At 40.7% G+C, this 24,615-nt stretch overlaps 1 protein-coding gene across 1 annotated transcript in view; it reads left to right on the top strand.

Annotated features, from left to right (window-relative positions):
• jade2 (jade family PHD finger 2) overlaps window positions 1-24,615 on the top strand; it is a 212,607-nt gene that overhangs the window by 107,785 nt on the left and 80,207 nt on the right. The window contains exons 6-10 of the mRNA XM_059351498.1: window positions 3,511-3,722; window positions 7,250-7,417; window positions 12,437-12,553; window positions 19,813-20,298; window positions 22,219-22,383. Of these exons, the coding sequence (XP_059207481.1) occupies window positions 3,511-3,722; window positions 7,250-7,417; window positions 12,437-12,553; window positions 19,813-20,298; window positions 22,219-22,383 (1,148 nt within the window). The remainder of the gene's footprint in view (window positions 1-3,510; window positions 3,723-7,249; window positions 7,418-12,436; window positions 12,554-19,812; window positions 20,299-22,218; window positions 22,384-24,615) is intronic.

Here is a 24,615-nt window from a genome sequence, read left to right as displayed (position 1 = left end):
CACACACACACACACACACACACACACACACACACACACACACACACGCACACACTGGCTCTTGCTGGAGCAGAAGCGGGTTGCTCCAGTGCTAGACCAAACAAACAGACAGTTGATGGTCCTGCTGGACGAGCCTTTGTGGCTCTGGACTCATAATGGTATGATTCAGCATTTTCTGTCTCAGTCCTCTACTAACTTTATGCACGTATATGGGTGTGCAAATGCTGTAATTCTGGTTATTCAAACATTTTTTCAGTTGGGTTTAGAGATAGATAATTTGGTTTTCAGATTATTCAGTTAGAGAAAACTTGATTTCCTGCAGAAAACGAGCAGTGCAGAACACTGGAAAACACACAGTCTGTCATTAGTAGTAGAGAAAACACTTTGTATTGAATGTCAGGCTTCATTGCATTATAATGCATTCATAAAAGAAGTTACGTGTGGAGTTTGACAGCGTCCGAGGACCAAGTGGACCAGTCTACCGTTGGCATCTCATTTTACTTCAGCATGGTCTGACAGTCTGGCCCACTGCGTCCTGGTTCTGGTTCTTCTTGTCTCCATTTTTTGTGACTTTATTTGAATCTAACCCGGTGGCCCTGTATCAAATATTCAGAATAACTATATAGAAATTGCCAATATTCTCACTGATTGTCCTGTTTGCTTATTTAGGTAATTTAAGCCACAATATGTACACCTCTGTGACGTTTTGCCTTCAATCTGACCGTCCCTTCTGTGACCAAGTGATCCCGGAGTGTATCATCAGAAACCGCCTCTCACTTGAGTCCTACAGTAGTCGAATCATGTTTAGCATGCTTGAGACGGCTTGCTCCGCCATCATTGTTTTGAATTCACTCACCGCTGCTGTCACTAAGGAAAGTAGCTGTCCAAAAAGTTGCTCGAAGTCGCTAAATGACGTCTTTGCCTAATTTGCATAATTTACCATGTGCATGTACTTGTAATGGACGCTGTAGGAGAGAGGAATACTGTTGTGGGGAAGACAAAAAGTGAGTAAAAACACCCTAAATATGTTTAGAACTGCAAGTGCACTGTCTTTTGTCACAATTTAAATCCTCCTCCTTAATCCGGCCTCGGGACCAGCTAAAAGCTAAAAGAGACACTGACCAGCGGCGACTTTGCGCATGTGCGATTTGCAGACTGGACGCTAAGGGGTTAACATCCCCTCCGGCTCTGTGACTGCAGCTGGTAGAGACTGCTGCGGGAGGACTGTGCCGCTTCGACTCGTTCTTACTCGCGGGGGCCGGCGGCTCGTTAGGAGGAGTAAGAACGAGTCTCGGAAAGTCTCCAGTAACAGCAGAAAAAGTTGCTAGATATGTTGCTAGTCGCATTTTTGAAAAGTTGCTAAATCTAGCGATAAAGTCGCTACCGTTCACTGCCCTAAGGATCTACGCTGTTATGTTGACGTTACGTTATGTGACCTGCGCTTCTCACTATATAGACCGTGTATAAGCTTGAACGTTACCTTTTACGTTAATGTCCTAAGAGGGTTTGACATGATTTGATGCGCTCATTGATGACTCAAAACAAGTCGAAAATAACGTTGTGTGTCGCTGTGCTCACACAGTGCAAGTAGAAATCATTAGTGGTGCGCCGCTGCTGAATGAATGTAGGGGAAACACTGCAGTATGTAAAGGGCTATAGAGTCATGATATGAAAATGTAGCAATAGGACAAGGACAAGAAAGAAAATCCTGTGTGTGTGTGTGTGTGTGCTTTCAGTGTATTTGCTTTATTTTTATCTTCTGTCTGCATGTTTCTGTGTTTGTACATGTGACACCTGCGCACATGCAGATGCTCACTTATCAGTGTGTTATATGCACTTCTCTGTCTGAAAGCAACGCTGTAGTCAGCACGCACGCACGCACGCACACACACACACACACACACGCACACACACACACACACACACTCCAGTATGTGTGAACATGATGTTTCCTGTGTGTGTTCAGTTCATGATGTAAATGTCACAGCAGGTTAATATCTAACTCTACTTCCCTTTTCTCTGCTGCTTCAAAAGCAGCTTCTGAATCCACAACATTTACAAGCACGCAGGTTATTTCTTCTGCTTCTTCATTCATGTCACGTTCGTGTTTATGGCCGGATTCAACACTAATATAAGAAAAATAGGGTTGACCTGTTCACAGCATCATCAGCCAGTTACTTCCATAAAAAAGGTGCAAGTATATCAATCAGTGTTTTGGTTGGGGTTGTGTTTAAGCAGCTCATGTTGTAAATTAACCCTGATGGCAACAACATGCTCAAGAACCAGTAAATAAAGGGTTTTTATTGTTATTTTAGGGATTGAGTTACATAAATAATAGATAGAGATACACAATGCTCAGCTTCACTTAAAAAAAAAAAAACCCTCCCAACTGAGTGCTGAATCCTTGAAAAAAAAATAAAAATCCTCAATTACAGATTTCAAAACAGCAGAAGTTTCTTGGAGCATTACAGCAAAACAGTTTGACAGAACAATGTATTACTGAATGTAAAAATGATCATTGCATTCACCTTACTAACAAAAAGCACTCAATTGCAGATTGTGATTTGATTTGTGTTTGCATAATCTTCCTATTACAGTCTCTGGAACATCATCTTGAATGCTTTTTTTGTTTTTGAATAGTTATCTAAATAATCATCTTGATTCTGGAAAAAAAAAACTCCACTTTTTTCCCGCTAGATTTAATGCCTTGCTCTTACCAATTTTGTATAATTATTGTAATCTTGTTGCATGTAATGAGATAATAGTATTCCACATCTGTTTGTCACCGTCCTGAAAAACCAGACTGTTTATTTTTGTGCTACCTCAAATACTTTATTTTTTATGAGGCAGAAAGCTTGCATTTGCCAGTTAAATCAGTTTTCATCAACTATTAAGCAGCCTTAGAGCAAGGCATTACTTTGAGATGCAAATGGAGCAGGGATATTAATGCTAATGCCGACACACATTGGCACAATGAACTGAGCTGTCGGCAAGAAGGGCTTAATGACAAATTTAGTCGTTTTTGGCTTTGATAGCAAATGGGCTCGTAGTGACGGAGCAACATGAATCGCTTCTCTGCTTTTCTCTGGTTAGCAAAGAGTCAGCTGCATCTCTAAATACTCCCACATCCTGTAGCTAATTTTCAGCACATTTTATCCAAAGCTGGCCCAAAGAAAACAGAAGTGACCTGTGTGAGGTGCACATGTGAAGGAAAGCTGTGAGCATTTCCAATTTAAGTGTTAGACAACGTGTTTAGGCCAAAAATAACTGGAACTTTGTAAATTGGCTCACTCATTTCAAGTTTCCTTTGAGCAGCTTCCCATTGCTGTTATCCTTGTCGATAACACAAAGTAAAAGAAACCTCTGAGTGTTGACCCTGTTACTTTACTCGCGGTAGTTTTAATTGCTCCGTACAGGCTCAGGATTCTCTCAAATATTCATCTCTCCCAGCGGCGGCTTGTCTCCACCTCTGCTTTCAACACTTTCTCAAGTTCAACTTTCTGCCCACAGCATTACCAGAGCTGGACGAGCTGACGATGGAGTGCGTTCTGGTCGCACTGGAGAGCGTGTGCGAGGAGAAGATGCGTCAGGCCATTGAGACGGAGGAAGGCCTGGGCATCGAGTACGACGAGGACGTGGTGTGTGACGTTTGCCGCTCGCCAGAGGGGGAGGACGGCAACGAGATGGTCTTCTGTGACAAGTGCAACGTCTGCGTTCATCAGGTCAGGAATTTAGGGATTAAGCATTTTATCTCTTTTTTTTCGAGCATATATGTGTATGTGCATGTATTGTATCAGTTATCCTTTTGGCTCTTCTAAAAACTTTTTTACAGAATAAGAAAGTCAGTCTTGAAGGGGAAAAACTGCTAAAAGCTGAAAGCTTGAATGTGAAATGCAAAATCAAGGTTGTTCAAAGACAAGGTTTTGCCGTTTTCCTCAGAGCTTCTCTTGCATAATTTACTCTTATTTTTCTTCCTCTGGTTTATCATCGCTACAAAGAACAAAGCAATTTCACAAATGGTACCTTTGAAAACCTGAGGCTTCAGGGGGCTGCTGCTGTGTTTGTTACACAGGGACACAGTGTTAATTGTTCTGTCGGCCCCCTTGGCACCAACACACCTTCGGTGTCATCAGACTGCTTCCGCCTTCCTGCTGTTATGACACTGGATGGAAATAGTTACCTACAACTGCAGACTAAATCTCATGTTTGTCTGTCACCTAAAATTACACTCACGATGTCGGAAAAAGAACAGACTGCCGGTATATGATATGGAAGTGGTAATTTTCATGTATGCAATGAAATGACCAAAGATCTCATTCGTTTATAGCTCTTTAGTCCATCAAATACTGCTTTTTATTCAGCAAAAACGACGGCTGCATGCTGATGTGCTGACTATGCATAATCGCCTCAGACAAAAATCTGTCTTTTTAATGCACTATTTTACTCATTATTATTCAAAGTGAGGTAAAATACCTGTGGATTTTTTGCACTGTGAAAATATATTTTTGTGCATAAAAGATACATTTTTTGGACGAGTTTATCAGAACAGTGTTGTAGAGCACCACTCCACAGGGCACTGACAGTGTTTTCCCAGTTTTTTTAGTAGAAGAAGAAGTAACTGCCAAACATCGAGGTGTCATGGACACAGAATTTGAAAAGCAGTGAAACAAAAAAGTTTAAATAGCTCTAAGGGTTTATTCAGTGATATTATTGCTTCTGTTGAGTGAATGCATTCTTGACCAACTGCTGCGTCTTTAGTAAAGCGTCTATCTAACCTTCAGCAGGTTAAAAAAAGCCTCTGCTTACTGAAGTGTCTTGTTTGATCAATAAAACCTTTGATCAATAAAGTGCTTTAATTGCTTTTAATGAAGATTGAGTCTTTAATGTCTCAATTACTCTCCTCTTGTTAGTTTGTTTTGTACTTTTACACCATTTTATCTCCTCTATACCAGAGGATGTATTCTAGCTTATGTCCTACACAAATGTTGCAGCAGTGTGTCCGAACATTACGTTTGGGGATGCTCGGGGGGGTCTTTTGCCTTGGAATTTAATTTGAGCCTCACCTAAATGTGTGATAGTTTGATTTGACTCTTTAGAAATGCAATTTTATATATCTGACACAGAAGTTATAGTAATGGAGGGGAAAAAGGCGTTAAGAATGATTCACTCCCCACAGTAGAGGCACTCTCAGACAGTAAATCATATCTGACAATAAAATCGTTCTCCATTTCAGTCCCTGGGCACTGGATCTTATCAAATATAAGTCAACGTGCTATTATGTTGGCATGAAAAACTTTCAGGGCCCCAATGTGTTGGCGGAAGGGGAAATGGGTGGTGCGCCGATGATACAATAACCTGCTGTGTTTTTAAAACCATTTGGCATTTTGAAATGTATTGCCTCTGTTAATTAGTGTCATTTTGCTTGAACAATGATATGTGGAAGAATTGTTCAGGAGTGTTTTTGCATGTTTCTTGTGTGTGTTATTGGAGCAGCAGGGAGCTTAACCTTTAAAGAGCTGTAATGTTTTCCCATGTGTGAATTTGCAAACATTTATGTGACAGAAGATATAAGAAGCAGTAATGACTTTGTAAGTTTTGGGTTTAGATGCAGCAACCGCTGAAAGCATGCCGTTTCCAAACATGAACAGGATTGGGATTCTGACATGAAAACAAAACGCTGGGGTGGCCTTGTGGTGTAGCTGGTTAAAATCATGTCTGGGTTCAAATCCAGCCTGTTTTAAATTATCCTTCTCTCCAGTCACTTCTCCATTGAAGCAGGTTTTAATGTATTTGATAGATGTGCCACAGTAGCCAGCAGGGGCTGTTTTTGTGCTTGTGGAAAAATTCTAGCCTCCAAATTCTCATTATCCGTTTCACAATGTCCGTATGTATTCACTGTGTGTCTTCTGGCTTTAATTTCCTGTGAATGCATGACACAGAAGCTGACTAACAAATCTCAGACGCTGGAGTTTCATTGCAGTGATTTTATGATGACAACATACCTTTAACAAAGAAAGATGAAATAATAAAAATGGATAGAGTAACTATTGACAGTAATAGATGTGTTTCTGAGGCAGATTTCCAATTGCTGCAAGTTTATTTTCATAGAATATTAATCGAGTTAAGCACTGACTGTGTGTGGTCTCTTTATATGATGCTTTATTTGCCACAACAACATTCCATCCTCTTATTGGCTAAAGGTGTTAAAGGAATTGTTCGAGATTTGGGGAAATATGCTTATTCACTTTCTTGCAAGTTAGATTTATAAGAAGAGGAAGACTAATTTCATATCTGTCAACCAAATATGAAGTGGCAGCTAGCAGCTGCTTAGCTTAGCATAAACACTTAAACAACTAGCCTGGCTCTGTCCAAAGGTAACAAAATCGGCCTACCAGCACCCCTAAAGTAGTCAAAGGTGTAATATGTAACTTTCACAATCTAACTTTCTAAATCTCTAAAAACTTACTTCAGCATCAAAATGTACTTAAAGTATCAAAAATAAAAGTATTTGTTATGCAGAATGGCTCCACTTGACATACTCTTATGTGGTTTAGTTCAGAAACATTAATTAAGATACTGACGACATCCCAAATGTTTGCTGAAAAATCTGTTTTAATGAAGGTAACAGTCCATTGTATTTGGTCGCCTGTCAATTATGTCATATCCCCTCTGCGCATGTGTCAGTGTTGTCTGCCAGAAGCTGTCAGGAATTTACTTTTTATCCAAATCCAGAAATATTAGGTTGTTTTTATCTTTATATTTTAACTGGATAAGGAACTTTAGTCTTCGGATGTCTGGAATTTAAGTTGTCAGAGAAACAAGCTGAGCAAACGTTAGCTGAGGGAGCCTGCCAAACAGCATTGGAGAAACACTGATTTGTAATGTGAAACTGCTTTATTCAGTGTTTTTACTGGTTTTATTAACTGGGTCCATTTGTTTTGAGTGGAGGAGTTCTCTGCAGATAATTTAGCTCCCAGTGCCTTCTGAATGATGAAGCAATCCTAACTCCAAAAGACTGCAGGTGCAGGCTGCTGCTGCTGCTGGACCGTATTGAAACTCTTTTGTTATTATTTTAATTGAGAGACTCCAAGCTGCAGAAAATTACATATTGTGCATCAAACACAATAAATCTCTCAGGCTAAAATTTCAAACTACTACTTTACAAAAGATCAGTGTAACAAGTGATAACGTGTCTTTTTTCATTTTCACATCATTACCTCTCCTTACTTTATTTCTCTCTTTTTTGCAGGCATGTTATGGCATCCTGAAGGTGCCGCAGGGGAACTGGCTGTGTCGGACCTGCGCTCTTGGTGTCCAACCCAAATGTCTGCTCTGCCCCAAGAGAGGGGGGGCCCTCAAGCCCACTCGCAGTGGAACCAAGTGGGTCCACGTCAGCTGTGCCTTATGGATTCCTGAGGTGAGACCCAAGTGGAGGAACAGGGGTCAAAATGGATAAATGGTTCGAATATAGTATAGTGGAGATAAAAGTCCCAGTCTTCTTTTTTTGTCATGCCTATATTTTTTCTACCTTTCCAAAACCTGTTGCAGGAATTGCAATCCAAGATAGGTTACATTGTGTTTATGATCTCAGTCACACACACCACACTCAGGAACCGAGACGTCTTGCGGCTGCACTTAATGCCACTATTGATGCAGAAATTGGTATCCATGCCAACTCTTTTACCTATGAGTGTTGAATATTTGTGCAAAGTGGCTCTTTAACGTGAGTGTTTTTTGTTTTTGTTTTTTTAACATTTGCACAAGAGTATACAGCTGCAGTCATTGCCAAAATTAGTCTAAAACTCCATCCATCCTACATTAGCTCAGTGGAGTCAGCAGCTACGTTAACATGAAGAGGCAAACCACTGTAAGTTTGTTTAAACAGGTATGTTGCTCTTGGGTGAAACATCTACACCATAAAAGAAGGGGACAGAAAACCATCTGAAAGACTGTATGGTGTTTGACATGCGTTGGTGATACAGTGCTTATTTTGACTTCTGCACTAATGTTTGGACTGAACTTCCCCTTAGTTTTTCCTCATCTTCATCCCAAACAGCATCCACACTCTGACAATGCTTACCACTGCTGCACACTCTTTAATCTTCATACGACCTGCATTCATTTCAAAATGCTTCTTGTGGACATCCATTTTTGGAGGAGAGAACTCCTGCTGTCTCATGCATTGTCTACAGTGTGTTTAGTCGTAGTTTGGAGACTTGACAGACTTCAGTCACAATGTGTGACCCCCTGTCACATGCCGTGTTTACATCAACGAATTTCTATGCACATTTTGAAAAGATTTGCATGAGAAAAACTTAATGTAAACCAAAATTTGAAAAAACTGCACATAAACATTTTAACCCTCGCTTGAGGTGTTTTTTGTCTTTTTCGAAAAAAACTTAATGTGCTAAATGGGAGATAGGAACGCCTTTTACGATTAAAGTCTGACAAAGCGAACATTTAACTCATGACTGATCAGCTGTTTCCGTTCTGCTGGTCAGGACGAGCTGACATGAAAGAAAAATTACAAGTTGCCCAATCAAATCTAATACCTGAAGACATATTTTCTCTCCTGGGTGGCCAAAGTTGTCCAATTAACAACCTATTAATTATAATTTTTTTCTCTTTTGGTGCAATCTCCTCTTCTCCTGTTTTCTCTCTCAAGCACACTTCTTCTTCTACTGTTTACTGACGGATTAGTCTACAGCTATACATCACACTGCTATCTGACTAAAGTAGTTGATGGAAATGTCCCTAATTCGCATTTTCTTTAATGCTGCATTTCAAAATTTGATTAGACTCTAAAGGAAACACAGCTACAGATCACTCAATCAATATGCAAACCACAACAACTTCATGATACCCCACTATAAGACAGGCAGGCTGGCCACTTTGAAAGTCATATACTGCCAGGGATTTTGGTCCAAACATTCATGAAACAATTAAATACCCATATGTGTGAAATCATTTTACTTTTATCCAGGAATCAGAAGAAAACATGGCAGTCCAACTTCATTCATTCATTCATTCATTCATTCATTCATTCATTCATTCATTCATTCATTCATGCATTCATGCATTCATTCATTCTCCTTAATCTGAGGAGGGGCGGGGTAAACAGACTATCACAGGGCAGAAGCATAGATACAATCAACCATTTACGCTCTCATTCACTTCTATGGACAATTTAGAGTCACTAATTAAACCTAAGACCGTAGTGTTATTTCCGCGCCACATAAAAATCTGATTCCACTAATGGTGGTTGTGTGGCCGTTAAAGTAAAGTGAATTGCACCAGTCGATGGCTGTCTCTGAAACTTAAGGTACACAGGATAATAAGGTACTATGGCATCCAAAGAAAATCACTGCAAATAAGATTTACAGTTCCTATGTGAGCTTTAAGCTGCCATTCTTTACCTTGAGGTGTGATTTAAAAATATATGGCAATAACAAATCGGAAAGCTCTCGAATCTTTTAAGTCTATCTTAATGCATCTCACACATGCTATATGTGCGTTAAAAGAGTAGTGGGTCGCTGTTCTCATCCTTTGCTTATATAATATTTTTTGTCACTGCAATAAACCTATACCAGAAATTATCTGTCAACTCCACTTTAACAAGGAAACACCCATGAAACATAAAGATCATAATATTTTTAAAATCTTTATTGCTGTTGTTAACAGCTGTCAGAGGAAGGAAAAATTACAGTGACCCATAAATCTTTTGATGTAAATATGGCATGTAAATGTGAAACAACAGTTTTGACGGTAAATGTAGCCTAGATTTTCTGAAACACTCCCACCTGGCACCAGGTTTTTTGTATTTACAGAAAATGCTTTATATACTTCATGTTGCTTTGTCAGTCAAAACCTCACTGTGATAATTTTGCAGATAATGTAAATTCATTCACGACAGACCTGTTTGTCAAGCGTGACGCCAAGCAGCGGCTCATTTCCACTTGATGTGTCTTGATGATCCCTTTTTGGAAACGTTTCATCCGAAAGCCCCAAATGGACACAAAACAGCAGCTTATTTCAGAGGTTCAGGGACGGATGTTGTTCATGCCTTGCACACACCTTTAAACTGTTAAGACAGTCAGTTTAGTGTGTTCAGCCTATTCAGGAACACACTCCACCAGCAGATTTCTCAGTAATAGAGTGACTTTTGGCAGCTCAAACCTTTTACTTCTAATTGCCTTCTGTCACCCTTGATTGGGCTAATTGTTTTCGTTGCTCCGTTCGCTTTTGTTTTCTCTTCCTACCGTGGAGGGGGAAAAAAAAGATAATTTGCATGTCTGTGCTGTATGTGTGTTTGCGCGTGTGTCCTTGCATAGACTTTTGCATGTGCTTGCATGAGCTAAAGGGGCGTTAATAGCAGATGTCTACACAAATAAACACACACAAACACAACACACACATCACAACACTGGCTAGAAGATTTTTACTGAATATGATAGCAGTGGAAATTTCCAGAAAAGAAGCTCTGTGTGTGAGAGTGCCATTCATAGAGAGTGTTGGATTGGATGCATGTTTGTGTTTGTGTGTGTGTGTGTGTGTGTGTGTGTGTGTGTGTGTGTGTGTGTGTTTGTGTGCACGAACACACCACCCAGCCTTCAAACGATACAGCCCCCCTGCAGTGCTGTGTGTATAGATGCCGCCTGCCCTCTGCCTTCAACCCCTAGAGAGAGGTCCCTCTTTAAACGGCTTTCCACACACACACACACACACACACACACACACACACACACACACACACACACACACACACACACACACACACATACATACACACACGCACAAAGATGTACAGCCCCTCTTTCAAAATGCCTTTTCGTTTAACTGTATGATTTCCACCCATTTCCACTGAAGTGATTTCAAATTTTGTCAGTTTTTCCATCTACCAGATTTGAAATGTGAAGTAATTGCATGTTAATGGCCTGCATGTGCTTACACACACACACACACACACACACACACACACACACACACACACGCATGCACGCTGAAAACTACAGCCAAACTTTTTTAGTATTGACAAATACTAGGATTGTGGAAGGATTGTCTGCCACCTCTCTGAGCTTGTGTGTGTGTGTGTGTTATATGTGTGGACATCAGGGTTGAGAACAAGCCAATCAATTAACTGCAGCATTCAAAAAGTGGAAATCCTTTTGCCATCGACCCTTTTACACATCATCTGTATAACAGAAGCGAACATTGACGGTGACAGCTGCGGCATCATTGTCTGGATTGCACTTTCTATCGACATCCTCAATGGAGTGAAAATTGACCCCTACTCCGATCGAGTGTGCTGTACAAAAGACATCAATAATAACAGAAAGAGCGGAGGCCGTGTGCTTGTTCTGTGGATGAGCGGGCTAGAAAAAGGAAAAAAAAAATTCAGAAGTGGACTTAGAGAGGGAGGGGCCCGACCTGCGGAAATCAGTCGTCAGCTTGTTAATGCAAGCGTGAAGGACATGGAAAGAAGGCAAGGCCACAAATATGAGAATAAGTGAATGTGAAAGAGGTGGAATGGTCTTTGGAAAGAAACAGGCAGCAGAGGAAGGAAGGAAGAAATGGCACTTTGGTGATGAGTGCTCTCCACTTTATTCTGCATGGCTGGTTGGCACAGGTCAATGACTTTTTGGTTGTATTTGGTGGAGAAGGGTTTGGGGCCAAAGCTGTTCTGAATAGGCCGCTCAGAGAGACTGAGTCATACTGGGCTTCACAATCATGTTTTTCTAAGGAGCACAGGTGTCCCTGCTCTGGGTCCAAGGACACACTCTAGAAAGTGTTATTCAAGCTACAATAAACTGATTATTATCATTTTGTGGAAACTGTGATCATATTATCAAGTAAAGAACGTAGTTAATCCAGATATGTCTTGCTATATAAAAAAATGGGTGAAGCGCGACCTAAAACTGGTACTATTTGATGTGTCTGTCTTAATGAAATAACTGAGTTACGATTGCTTGATCTGCAAAATGGTAAAAAATGTCCAGAAAAAAATAAAAAATCCTCACATTTGAGAAGCTGTAACCAGAATATGTTCTGCACTTTGCTTAATTATTGAGGCGAATGGGGCGTTCCACAGAGGCATTGTCCTTGTAAGTGGGCGGCCCGGGTTCGAATCCGACTCGGAGCCCTTTCCTGCATGTCTTCCCCTCTGTCTCCCCCTTCACTCTGTCCTATCAATAAAGCCCAAAAATGGCCAAAAAAATATCTCAAAAAAAAAATTATTGAGGCGAATAATTAATAATCAGAAGAAATTTTCTGTCAACGGACTTATCAGTTAATCAACTAATCATTTAAGCACTCAAAATCAACTGATGAAAGTGCCATGAAGTGATAAACAAATACGATTATTCTCCACACAGTGTTGATTGTTTATCCTAATCCTTGCTTTGTATCTAATATAACTATTTCTACCTGTTCCCTGTAGGTGAGTATAGGCTGTCCAGAGAAGATGGAGCCCATTACCAAGGTGTCCCACATCCCCGCCAGCCGCTGGGCTCTGTCCTGCAGCCTGTGTCGAGAACACACAGGAACCTGCATACAGGTACGTCACATAAAAAGTTATCACTGCATCTGCTGTACCTTTATGATATTTTGAAATTACCTCAGTGTCTTTATATTAAAGAAAACATGACAAAAACCCAAACATCTAGTCAAGTTCTGTTTCTGGAACTTGACTCAAAACTCTGGCTGACAAATTCAACCAAAAATAACGTTTGAATATCCCTTTTTAAAACAAACATAGGTTCAAACGAGGGATTCACTGATCTGATACTGATTGTCTGATATCAGAAGAAATCCGATCCAATCCATATGCTTTAACTATTACGTAGATGCTTCACTAAACTTTGGGTGACCTGCCATCAAGAGAGGTGAGCAGGTAATGTTATTTTGAGGTATTGTTGTCACTAATGTATTTCTTCCTTTAGGGAAGTAGTTGTTTCACAGTTTGAGCATGATGTTTTTGGAGGGCCAGGTTTAGCAAAGTGAATTCTGATTTTTTTTTTTTGTAACAGCTTAGTTGTTTAATGGAAAAAGACAGCGTCCCATTGGCATTATTATCAGCAGATACTTATGGCTGCCGTATTGGTTTCAGACCTGAAAAAATGCTATCCTGCCATCCCTAGTTCAAACTATTGAAATATCAATTTTTGCGGTTCAACAAATAATAGAGATATAACTACTTGTAGAGTTTATACATCTTGTAGGGATAGATGAAAAACAACTTTGTTCAGCAAGAAAGCATGGTATTAGCAAGTTAGCTTTCTAGCCAGCCGGAACTCCCATCCACTATCTTCCAGGTGAAGCAGTCTTTGCCACTAAGTCATACTCATTTTATATGTGGTCTGATGAACAATAAGCTCATCAGCTCAGCCAGTGGAAAACAGCCGTGGCAGTGCCTCCATTCATTTTCATATTTGAATTTCTTATCATTTGAATTTGGAATATACATTGACAGCCCTAACACCTCTAAAATAACCAGGGGGCGGCAACCTTTACTAACAAAAGAGTCTAAATTAGCCTACCAACATTACTAATAAGTTATAATGAGCATTTATTAATATGATTTTGTCAGAATGCAGCGAGGAGTCAAGTGCAAAAGAGAGGCTGGACACCAAAGAAATATCTCAGGAGATTTGGAATCGAAAGCTAGTCTAGCTGGAGAAACTAAAAACTAGACTTGAAGTTGGCAAAATGTAGATGTTAAGGTGCTGGGCTGTAGATGTTTTAACACCGTTCATAGGGATTGTCACAGCCACAGGGAGCCACTGCAGATGGCCTAAAGAGCCACATGTGGCTCCGGAGCCACAGGTTGCCTACCCCTGGTATGAATCTTGATATCGTCACATTTTTCTTTTTTCTTTTGGAAGGAATGGAATAATCACAGTATCTATTTCTGCACTCTCCCTGTCATGTACATTGGGCATGATATTGTCATGTTGGAATTTTGCTCCAATAGCGGCCATCCACTATTAGGAGCTGGACAGCTGCACTTTTATTGTCATTCCTCCTCTTCATGTCATCCCTTCCCATCTTCTTCATATTCTTACTAATCTAATCTTCATGCCATGTGCCTGCACACTCATCTGGAGGTGGCACTGGAATGAAAGCAAGCTTAAAGAGAATCGGTGAAAGTTTTAACTGTGTGTGAAATTCACACCCACACAAGACGGTATACATGATCACAGCAAATCTCTTGCAGGATTGTTTTTTTAAAGTATAAAGTCAGCACACACACACACTCACATAAAATGTCTCTCTACAACACAGATCATCATAGTTCTTAGCCTCCCGCTGGGTGAGGGTGGATCTGTTTGAACCTGGCACCTCTTTAACATGCTGCTGAGTACGCAAACAAAACCCCCGCTGACACACTAACACTAACCCACTTTACAGCTATTAGCTTGCGGACCATTCGGCTTTAAAAGTGCCCTCAAGGTGAACTGGATTCTGCTCGCTCTGTATGCGTGTGTGCTGGATGTATATGGTGGTGTGTACCTACAAATGTGTCCAGATGCTTGTTTGTGCAGCGGTGAGGGTGTTTGCCGTCACAGTATTGATGCTTTAGATTAACAGCAAGTCCTTGAGCCAGAACTGCCCGTAGGGAGACAGTCTTTCTCTCCTGTTTCCATGGCTGGAGGCAGGAGGCTTAACAAACACGCTCACCGATCAACTGCCGCCTCAAACACAATGTAGCGATGCAGCGCTACACGGAACAATGAGCAGTAGGAGTCCTGTGGAGGCTCTTTATGTAGGGAAGAGTATGAAATCGCAAATCAGTTTTCACAGAATAATAGTAATATGTTGTCAGTCTTGTTTTTTTTTCTTCATATTTTCTTGAATTTTTAATGCACGGTAAGTCAAACACAAACCAAAGCTAAAACTGATTTGCGAATGTGGTGGTAACATGCTTTCGTTCGTCTAATTACACCTTGCTGTGTCCCTTTTCATGTGCTGACAGCTCCTACCCTAATGATAGTCAGGTGTCTCTGACTATCTCTGACCTAAATAGTTTGTATTTAACAGCTTGCTGTACTAATTGGCAAGTTCTCCAAGTGCAATGAGACTTCTAATCAGTGCTTTATTAAAAAGGAAACTGCACTGGAAAGGTCAACCAGTCAAGCCTGGACTGTATTTATTAAAGCTCATAGAGACTCAGTGATAGGAAGACACACTCAGCTAATTAAAGGAGTGATTTTTGCTTCATGGTTAACTTTAGAGGAGCAGATTTAAAATACCTGTACAATAACAATACTGTGGCTAAAACTGTTCATGCAGAACTTAATTAAGGTTTGATGGAGATCCCAAAGTTTCCAAAGACACCAAATAAGTTGTGGGGTAATATGTTCTAGATTAAACACCAGACGTTTGTAGTAACGTTACGTTTGTAGACGTTTGTAGTATAGTATTTAATGGTGCAGAGTTTTTGGGTTGAAATATTTCTCAAGTTCACATATTATAAAGCTTCAGTGAAAAGCTGCTTCAAGATGACATGATGTAAATATGACTTATTCTTGTAAAAAGAGATAGAATAAATGAGTTCAGTCTTTACATTGCAGACTTTTGATTGTACTGTAGGGCACCACATGAAAGGCTTAAATTCAGACAAATCAATGTCTGAGAGGAGAAAAAGTGTTTTCAAATGAAAAAGAGATGGTCCACGTAAGCTGAGATTCCCCACTGGGCATGAAATGTTTGTAGATTTGAGGAAAATCAAAGGTTTTGAAAATAAATAAATAAAATATAGCCGAACAAATCATCCGTATTCCTCAGGTGCCAGGCTCGCTCTCCATCCAAGGATCAAAACTATATGATATTGGCACTGTTATACTGTAGCTGCGCTGTCAAGTCTTAAAATCAATGATTTCATCAGGATTACTTCACTTCACAGCGTTGCTTATGAGAAGGCAGGCCTAGATGCTGGATGTCTCACTCAAACATGCCAGTTTGGTTTCTGCCAAAGAAGATATTTGGAGTAAAAATGTTTAATTCTTAGAAATTGCTGCTGTCCTCCTAAGCCCGTGTCCACTGGCCACCTCTTAATTATCTAGAATTGCTGAACAGGTGTATGTGGGAGGTAAGGTCTTTGGTGTTGTGTTTGTTTGGAGACAAATTAAAACTGTGAGGACTGGAGCTCTTTTGTGCTTAACATCAAAGATAATTTTAAAAAATGATAAAATTATTAACATAATAATGTAAGTTAGCAGTGTAGGTGAGTTGGAAAGCTAATAAAAGTCAAGAATGTGAATGGTGCGTCATCAAGGGTTCCTGCCCCATCTCATTCATCAAACCTGGAAGAATTTCACTGATGGCTCATTTCCACTGCACGGTTCCACTCAACTCGAATCACACTTTTGCTACCAGGTCCTTTTCTCTCTCTTTTTGTTCTTCAGATAGTTCCCCCTTAGTGCAGGCGGGATTCTCATCAGCTGATCACAGTAGTGCCCCACGAGAAACTGCAGTGACATCATCTTCAGTGCAACACTTGCTGAATCCTTTCATCAGCAACCAAACAGAAGAACGTCTGCACCTCATTAATTGTCCAGCGCAGTGTACGGTGTGGTGCTGCCATTGATGGGGGCTTGGTTATTTAAAATTCATGGTTTTGTGCAGGATGCCCTCTGATAGGGATTATTCTCTCTGTGTTTTAACTCCACCTTCTAGTATTGGCTCAATTTGCTCGGAACTTTGACTGAGGTGGTGCAAAAAAAGTACTCGATACCAGGTAGTTTCCATAATTTCGAAAAACCAAAAAAAGGTAACCTGAATTTAGAAAAGGGGCTACATGGTGGTGTAGTGGTGAGCACTCTCACCTCACAGCAAGAGGCTCGCCGGTTTGACTCCGGCTTGCGGCTCTTCTGTGTGGAGTTTGCATGTTCCCCCCGTGTCAGCGTGGGTTCTCTCTGGGTACTCCATCCTCCTCCCACAGTCCAAAAACATGCACTCAGGTTTAATTGGTGACTAAATTGCCCATAGGAGTGAATGAGAGCGTGATTGTCTGTCTCTTTGTGTCTGACCTGTGATAGTCTGGCGACCTGTCCACGGTGTACCCCGCCTCTCGCCCAATGTCAGCTGGGATCAGCTCCCGGCCCCCGCGACCCGATTGCGAATAAGCAGTTAAGGATGATTGATGAATGAACTTAGAAGAGCCATGCTATACCATGCAGTTGAAATGTAGCATTAGAAATCCTCTAAAGCACCACAGAGTTTGACTTGTTCCGAGTTACAGCGAATCAGTAGGCATAGCTTAATTTTATTTGTTTGAAATATTCTTGTAGCAATAAACATGTTAAATATATATACAAATATATGGACATATGAAAAATGATGAAAGGTGTAGCAGATACAACCTCCCAGGTTTTTCTCATGGAGCAAATGATTGGATCATAATATGTTTATTGTCACCCTTTGCAAAGGGTTGAGTATAACAAACATGTTATCCACAAACCTGAAAGTACTCACTCAGTTCTGGATGTGGAAAAATATGTTATTGATGAATCCCTGCCTGCCAGAACTGAGCAGGTGCACGGGAAAAGGCCAGAGGAGTATTTTTTGCAATGACTCGGCCCGAACCAAACAACACATCTATCCGGCTCCACGCTGTGTTCAACCTTTCGCCTTTTGACACCAAATAAGTGAGAGCAGCTGCAGCGGGCTCACTCTGACATTTGGGGAAGTCGGCAATAAAACGGGTCTATAGTGTAGACTCTAACTCCATTATTTAACAAGATGATGTATCAATCGTGATGCTATGTGACTGTTGGATCATGCCTTCTGTTCCTCCATCACTTGCTTTGTTTACCCAGGGATTAAGTGGATTGAAGAAAGTTTTACTTATTCATGTGTATTTTAAAGAGTTAAAAACATCAGAAGACTAAACATCACAGTTTCCATAAGATTCGATAGCTGAATAAAGATTGGTAGCCTAGTCGTTTTTGGCCGTAAAGTCAGTGAAACAGAAGTTGGAGTGTCTCTAGCTCCAGTTATGTAATGTTTGCAAAATGGAACAGAATGTGTGGACAGGATTTAGTTATAGGAGGGATTCAAATGAAATCCCTCTCATGTCATTGGATCACTTAGTGTGGATAGCTTAGAAAATACAGCACCATATGGAGCTGCAGAAGACTGTTTGCCCTGACATGCACCTGCCTCACATGTGCTGTTAGATCATAGGAGGAGGATTAAGGTGAAATTACTAAATCCCACATCAACCACGTTCTTTGGAAATGTGAACAAAGTCTTTGCCAATGACAATCCAAACACAGACCTACCAATATATTAGTTTCTTACATAAGCTAATTGGTCAAGTGCAGTTTTTTTTAATGATAGGCGGGGTTATGACCTCAAATCAATATCACAATTTACTGAACAAACAACGTGTGATTACACGTGACTCCATCCTGTCTAATCCACAACATGGAAAATTATTGAAATAGTCATCATGGGCAAGATTACGTGGTTTAGAGGTTCTGAATGTCCATTTTCGATAATTTTTTCGAATAATTGCCCAGCCCTACTAGCATCCCAAATCCTCCCAAAAAATAGATAAGCTAAGATGCAAATTTGAGTTTGAATTTCTTTCTTTTTTTTAAGAAAACATGCCTTTTAAACCTGCTGGCATATTGTGGGGTTCCAAGGGTTAAAGCATCATAGGTAACAGTTCAGTGGGTTTTAATATTACCAAGCACCTGCTGTAGATTTTGCTTTTAATATGTAGTTTTTGTCACTCGGAAAGCAGTTGAGCTGGGGAAGGGAGGCACAGAGAGTGAAAGGTTTATGTAAAAATGTTAGACAGAAGTTGTTTTCCAGACGTTGGAGTCAGTAGGATCAGTCAGGTTTTTGTCACCACGCTCATAAACAACCCAGTGAAGAGAGTCACCATCCTGCTGAATGCTGAATGCTGAACCTGCACACACACTTTCCCACACACACATTGACAAATGTGCATATACATGCACTGAGTGGCAACAACACACAGCCACAAGGGCTCACACACACAAAATCACACCATGCCTGGAGGGACTCAGTGGGAGGCCGCCTCTTAGTATGACCTGTAATGGATAGCACTGAGAAACACACACACAAACACACACACACACACACACACACACACACATCCCAAGTTACCGAAATGTCAGCAGAAATGGGGGAACCGTGTTTGTTGTGACTTGGCTTGTCTTTCTGCTTTGCTGCACTTGTATTGGAACCTTGATAACACAAGAAATGGACCGAAAATGACACTTTAAAACAAATAGCTGTGACAAAGTGTCTGAGAAATTGAAGAAAAAATTGTGTGTGTGTGTGTGTGTGTGTGTGTGTGTGTGTGTGTGTGTGTGTGTGTGTGTGTGTGTGTGTGTGTGTGTGTGTGTGTGTGTGTGTGTGTGTGTGTGTGTGTGTGTGTGTGTGTGTGTGTGTGTGTGTGTGTGTGTGTGTGTGTGTGTGTGTGTGTGTGTGTGTGTGTGTGTGTGTGTGTGTGTGTGTGTGTGTGTTTACATCCAAGTGTGTTTCTGAGAAAGACAGTAAGAGTGAAGACGCTCCAAGATAATAAAAAAAAACAGTTTTTCCATCAAGAATTTCAATCTGCTTCTTTTTTAATGAACCCACAGACATAATTAACACTCAAATGAGATTTCTTCTTCCCTGTTCCACCTTCCATTCATATTATTTCCTCTCCTCAACATACTACATCTCTTGTTTGGTTCCCTACACTCTTTCCTGTTTCCTTATCATCTCCCCTATACCACCTTTGATTGACTCTCTCTTCACCCTTAACTGTATTCCCTCTCTTTCTTCCCCTCCCAGTGCTCTATGCCCTCCTGTATCGTGGCCTTCCATGTGACATGCGCCTTCGACCACGGACTGGAGATGAGGACCATCCTGGCAGAGAACGACGAGGTGCGATTCAAGTCCTTCTGCCTGGAGCACAGCTGCAGCGCCAGCAACAATAACACAACCACCACCAACTTCTCCAGTTTGACCAGTGTGAGCAATGGCAACCACACAAGCAATGGAGCACACGCCGCAGCCAGACCTGACTGGGCCATCACCAATGTCAGCTCTGAGCTCCGGCCTGAGCATCAGCACCAGCCAAACAGCATCAGCGACCAGGAGCAGAGGTCTGTATTGTACCCAATTTCGGTGTCGGCGTCAGAGCGAGCTGAGCGGGAGCAGCTGGAGAGAGAGAAGGTGAGCCAGAGGAAACAGAAACTCCAGGAGCTGGAAGATGAGTTTTACCAACTGGTGGACCCCAGGGAAGTGGCCGAAAACCTGGCACTGCCCGTCCCCCAGGTACGTTAAGACATGGAACCAAGCTGCAACCTCTGGGTCTGAAAAGTAAAGCTAATGTGAAAGTGCCTTAAATCTGCATTCCTTCTAATTACCTGTAGGGGGTTTCTTCACTGGTTGCAAGTTAACCCTCCTGTTATGTTGCGGGTCAAATTGACCCATTTCAAAGTTTGATCATTCTAAGAAAAATAGTTAAAAGTATTTTTTCAGAAAAAGATAAAAATTAAAAATGTAAAATAAAAAAAATAAAAAAATCAATGTAAGGTAAAACCATTGTATTTTATATGTGGGTCTTTCCAATGTACATTAAAAAGATGTTTTATCATGATTTTTTAAAATGAAAAACGAGTGAATATTCCTCATTGAGGCGCTTATATTGCCTGTTAAGCATCTTTGAGTGTTTAGAAAAGTGCTATATAAATTAAATGTATTATTATTATTATTATTATTATTATTATTATTATTAATTAACCATGATCTGTGAGAGGTAAGGAACACCATTGCACCAAATATGGATTGAAATGGTTAGTAAAGGAGTTGTTGATGAAATATACAATGTTTATTGGGATCTTTTAGTTGCTGACTAATTTTGCTGGATAATTAAACATGCCCCGGGTCAAATTGACCCATGAACATTATGGTTGTTCCTGAGAAATGAACTTAACAGGAGGGTTAAGTCATGTATATTGTATAGAAGTCTATGAGAAAATGACCCTACTTCGAACTTGACTTATTGCCTCAGTAAACATTTTTCTAATGATTTTATGGTCTCAATCGCTAGTCTCAAGTATTCATCAATACAACATGATGTTGAATTTGTAAATTATGGCCCCATTTAGAGTTAAATAGACGATAAAGCAGGGTATGCTTTAGGGTTTGGCTACTTTGTGATAGTAGTCCACAAACCAAAGTGTGACTTCACAGTGGCTGCATCCAAGTCTTTTATACAGTCTATACATGGAACTAAAATGGCATGATTTGTCATATTAAATGATCAAGAAATTAGATCATACACCAGTCCATCACTGTAATAGATACACCTCCGTGTTCACCAAAAATATCCTACTCCTGCAGACAGTGAGTCAGGTATAAATAAGCATAAGTATAAAGCTCACAGACAGGGTCGACACATGGCTCGCTGATGAGACGTGTCACAATATGAAACACTTGTTCATGCTAACAAGAAACAAGTATGTACTTGACAGAGATGTAGATGGAAAGTGGCTTTTTGGTCCACTTAGAATAAGAACCTGGAGCCTCTTGCGACTGGCTGGAGAACATCGCCTGGTCTCACAAAACAATAAATCTATGGAGCTCTTAACAAACTTTCCATCCATGTTGACTTAAACATATAAAACAATGAAAGATAAAAAACAGTATGCCCACATAACATTTTCCTGATCTTTACCCAGTATTTCAAATACAAAGTTAATTATATATTAGTTAAGATGAAGAGTTTGCCTTGCACAATTAATTAAATGTAATCAGATGTGGTATTGATGAGGTGCAATTAGAGTGGCGGCTCTAGTGCATCAAATAAAGTGGTCCCTATTCACAGGTAAGCTGTCTGATAAATCACAGGCTTTTGTTTAAAACGCGCAGTGATTAACTGGCGTTTGCTGTCCAAAATTGGTTGTGGCTGCAGGCAAGAGCTTTTCTCACTATAAAGGAAGGCTACTGTAAAGAAAACAGGGATGAAAACTCTGCATCATGCTTTAATGGAATCACTGTTTGTTTTTTTATTTAAACATTTAGAGCAGTTTTACTTACAATTTCTATCAGTTGAAATTTTTGAGTGTAACAGATGTATTTTAGTTCTATAAATTAATTTGTCTTTTCTGTTTCTTGAATTGATTAGTCAACCTCTTGGCTTCGATGGACAGATTGTATTAAAGAAAGGGAATACTTTGTTTCTTCTTCCAGGTGGACTTCTTATATCAGTTCTGGAAGGTGAAGAGGAAGGCCAACTTTAATCGACCTCTTGTGACCTTAAAGAGGGACGAGGTGGACAACCTTGCCCAGCAGGAGCAGGACGTCCTCTACAGACGCCTCAAACTCTTCACACACCTCCGACAAGACCTGGAGAGGGTGAGTCCAAGTGTGTGTGTCTGTGTTTGTGTTTAGTATGAAGCCAGTTGAAGTTTGTTTTGTTGCTCTGCATAGTGCATTATTCAGACGGGGGGTCATTATTCATATTGTGAGTGCATATATGTGTGTGTTTTCACACACTCAGTGCTTCATCCAGCCAGTGTTGCTAATGTTTAAGAGGTAATTTACATTTTTCAAAATGTTAATTAAAAAGATCATTGACAGTATCATATAAAGTTGATTTTTGCTTTCATGAATATTAATGTTAAATGAATGAATAGCCTGAAGGATAAAGGCATAATGAAATGGCTGAATGATATAATGAGTGGATGAATGATAGCCCAGTGTTGAATTTAAGTGAAAATCTACCCACCGCACAGAATTCATTCGTTTTTTTCTGTGATTTGCGTTCACTGTGACAGTGTATTAGCCGGCACAGACCTGTTTTCTTGAAGAAATCATGGAACAAAGACTGACTCTGCACAGAAACAGTGTATGTATGTCTCTTGGGATGTTACATGTTAAGTAGTGTGGAAGGTGTGGAAGACCCAAGGTTCTCACAAGCCCCTAGGTGAGCACCATTGTGTTGATTTATACAGAGAAATATATGGGATGCTACCAAGAGACTCCATACTTCTGCAGACTGCAACACTGTCCTCAGTAGCAGTAGCCTACCTGTACTAAATTCAAGGGTGTTTCTGCATTGAATGTCTGTTTAAGGCATGGACTGTTTGTGATGTATATATACTAAGGATGCCGCTCACTAAGTCCCTTTGGTTATAGTTTGATTTTGTGTGGGTGAGCAAGGTAAGAGAACACCTCGGGCCATAGAGCAATGAAATGTGCTATTTATGTTATGTAGTTGTACCCTCAGGGCCTTTAGACATGTGTCTTGGAGAATAGCTTTTCTCTGGTCACCACCTGTTCTCCCCACCACCTGAGTTCAGGTGGCCAGGGGGGTTCTGTCAGACGGTACTGATAAACCCAAATGTGCAGCTACAGTAAAACAGGGACATCCGGCTGAGGCTCCTTTCTTTGAGGTCTTCAAACCTCCAGAATAATTATACCTGCATCTGTGTGAAGGTTATTGGATGAAGTTTGAATCCATCCTTGTAGAGTGGCTGCTCAGTCTTGTGGTGGCAACCGGAGAACCGCCTGATGGAGCTAAAGGAAGCTGTTAATGCTTGGTTAGTTCTGACTACCCTGGGCATAGTAGAAAGGCATTGGCAGGCCAGAAGGATAGCAGCTTCTGTGGTTGTTTAAATAAACAAGGGAGGCCATAGAGAAGACATGAACCTCTGTGGAAAAGGCAGGGTCAGAGAGTTGCCCATTTCTCCACAAAGAGTGGTTTGAGATTCACCCCAAAATGCCCTGGATATTGGTTTGGCTGTCTTGGGTGACACACTTATTTCAGTCTTCATACAACCCTGATTTCATCAAGACAACTTCTTAACTCTTGTGGAATTGGGCTTCTCCTAGCCGCTGTCACTGGGACTGAGGTTTTAAGTGTAGCACTTCCTTTCTGTAGGGTTACCCACATTTACATTGGAACCTCTAGCCACTGGGGGTTTACTAGTGTGGTATGCATTCGAAACATAAGTCGCATTGCGCTTATCGCATTGATGAACAATGATGAACAATTTAAGGATAACAGAGAAAAGATAGAGCTTTATTCCAACCTGAACTTGGTTACTGGACCTGTGATCAGGGATAAATTTTAATCGTAATCACCAGTGTCAAATAGTTAATAAATACTAACGAGTTCAGTCTAAACCTGACCTGTAGTTGTACAGTTTTGAGGTCAGTCAGTCAGAATGGTGAAGTATTCCCCCACTGCCTTCAGTATCATAGCTTACACTTGGCAGCTGAATGCTAACCACTATGTAAATTTCCTTGCTTGGTTTCTCGGATTGGTTGCGCCCATGCCCATAACCTCACTCCAGGCTCATGTTCGCAGGGCTCTGACAGTTGATTGGCATTCACTGCAGCGGTGCTCTCAAAACCTCTGTCTGACCCTGCAATCTACCCTACAGAATGTGAATGACAGCGGGCCGGCCACAGCCAATCCACTGCAACCCAAGTTTTGGGGGATACAGTTAAGTCTGGCATGCCAAGGACAGGCAGCCAGGCTGCTATGTTTGTTCTTATGTTTAGACCAATGTTTTATATCATTACCACAATCTAAAAGACAACCTTTGGTATTTGCTTATTTTCTGATACTGAATCTACCAA

The sequence above is a fragment of the Centropristis striata genome, chromosome 15 (genome assembly GCF_030273125.1).
Source record: "Centropristis striata isolate RG_2023a ecotype Rhode Island chromosome 15, C.striata_1.0, whole genome shotgun sequence".
NCBI classification, from domain to species: domain Eukaryota; kingdom Metazoa; phylum Chordata; class Actinopteri; order Perciformes; family Serranidae; genus Centropristis; species Centropristis striata.
This window is presented reverse-complemented; position numbering and strand designations above follow the sequence as displayed.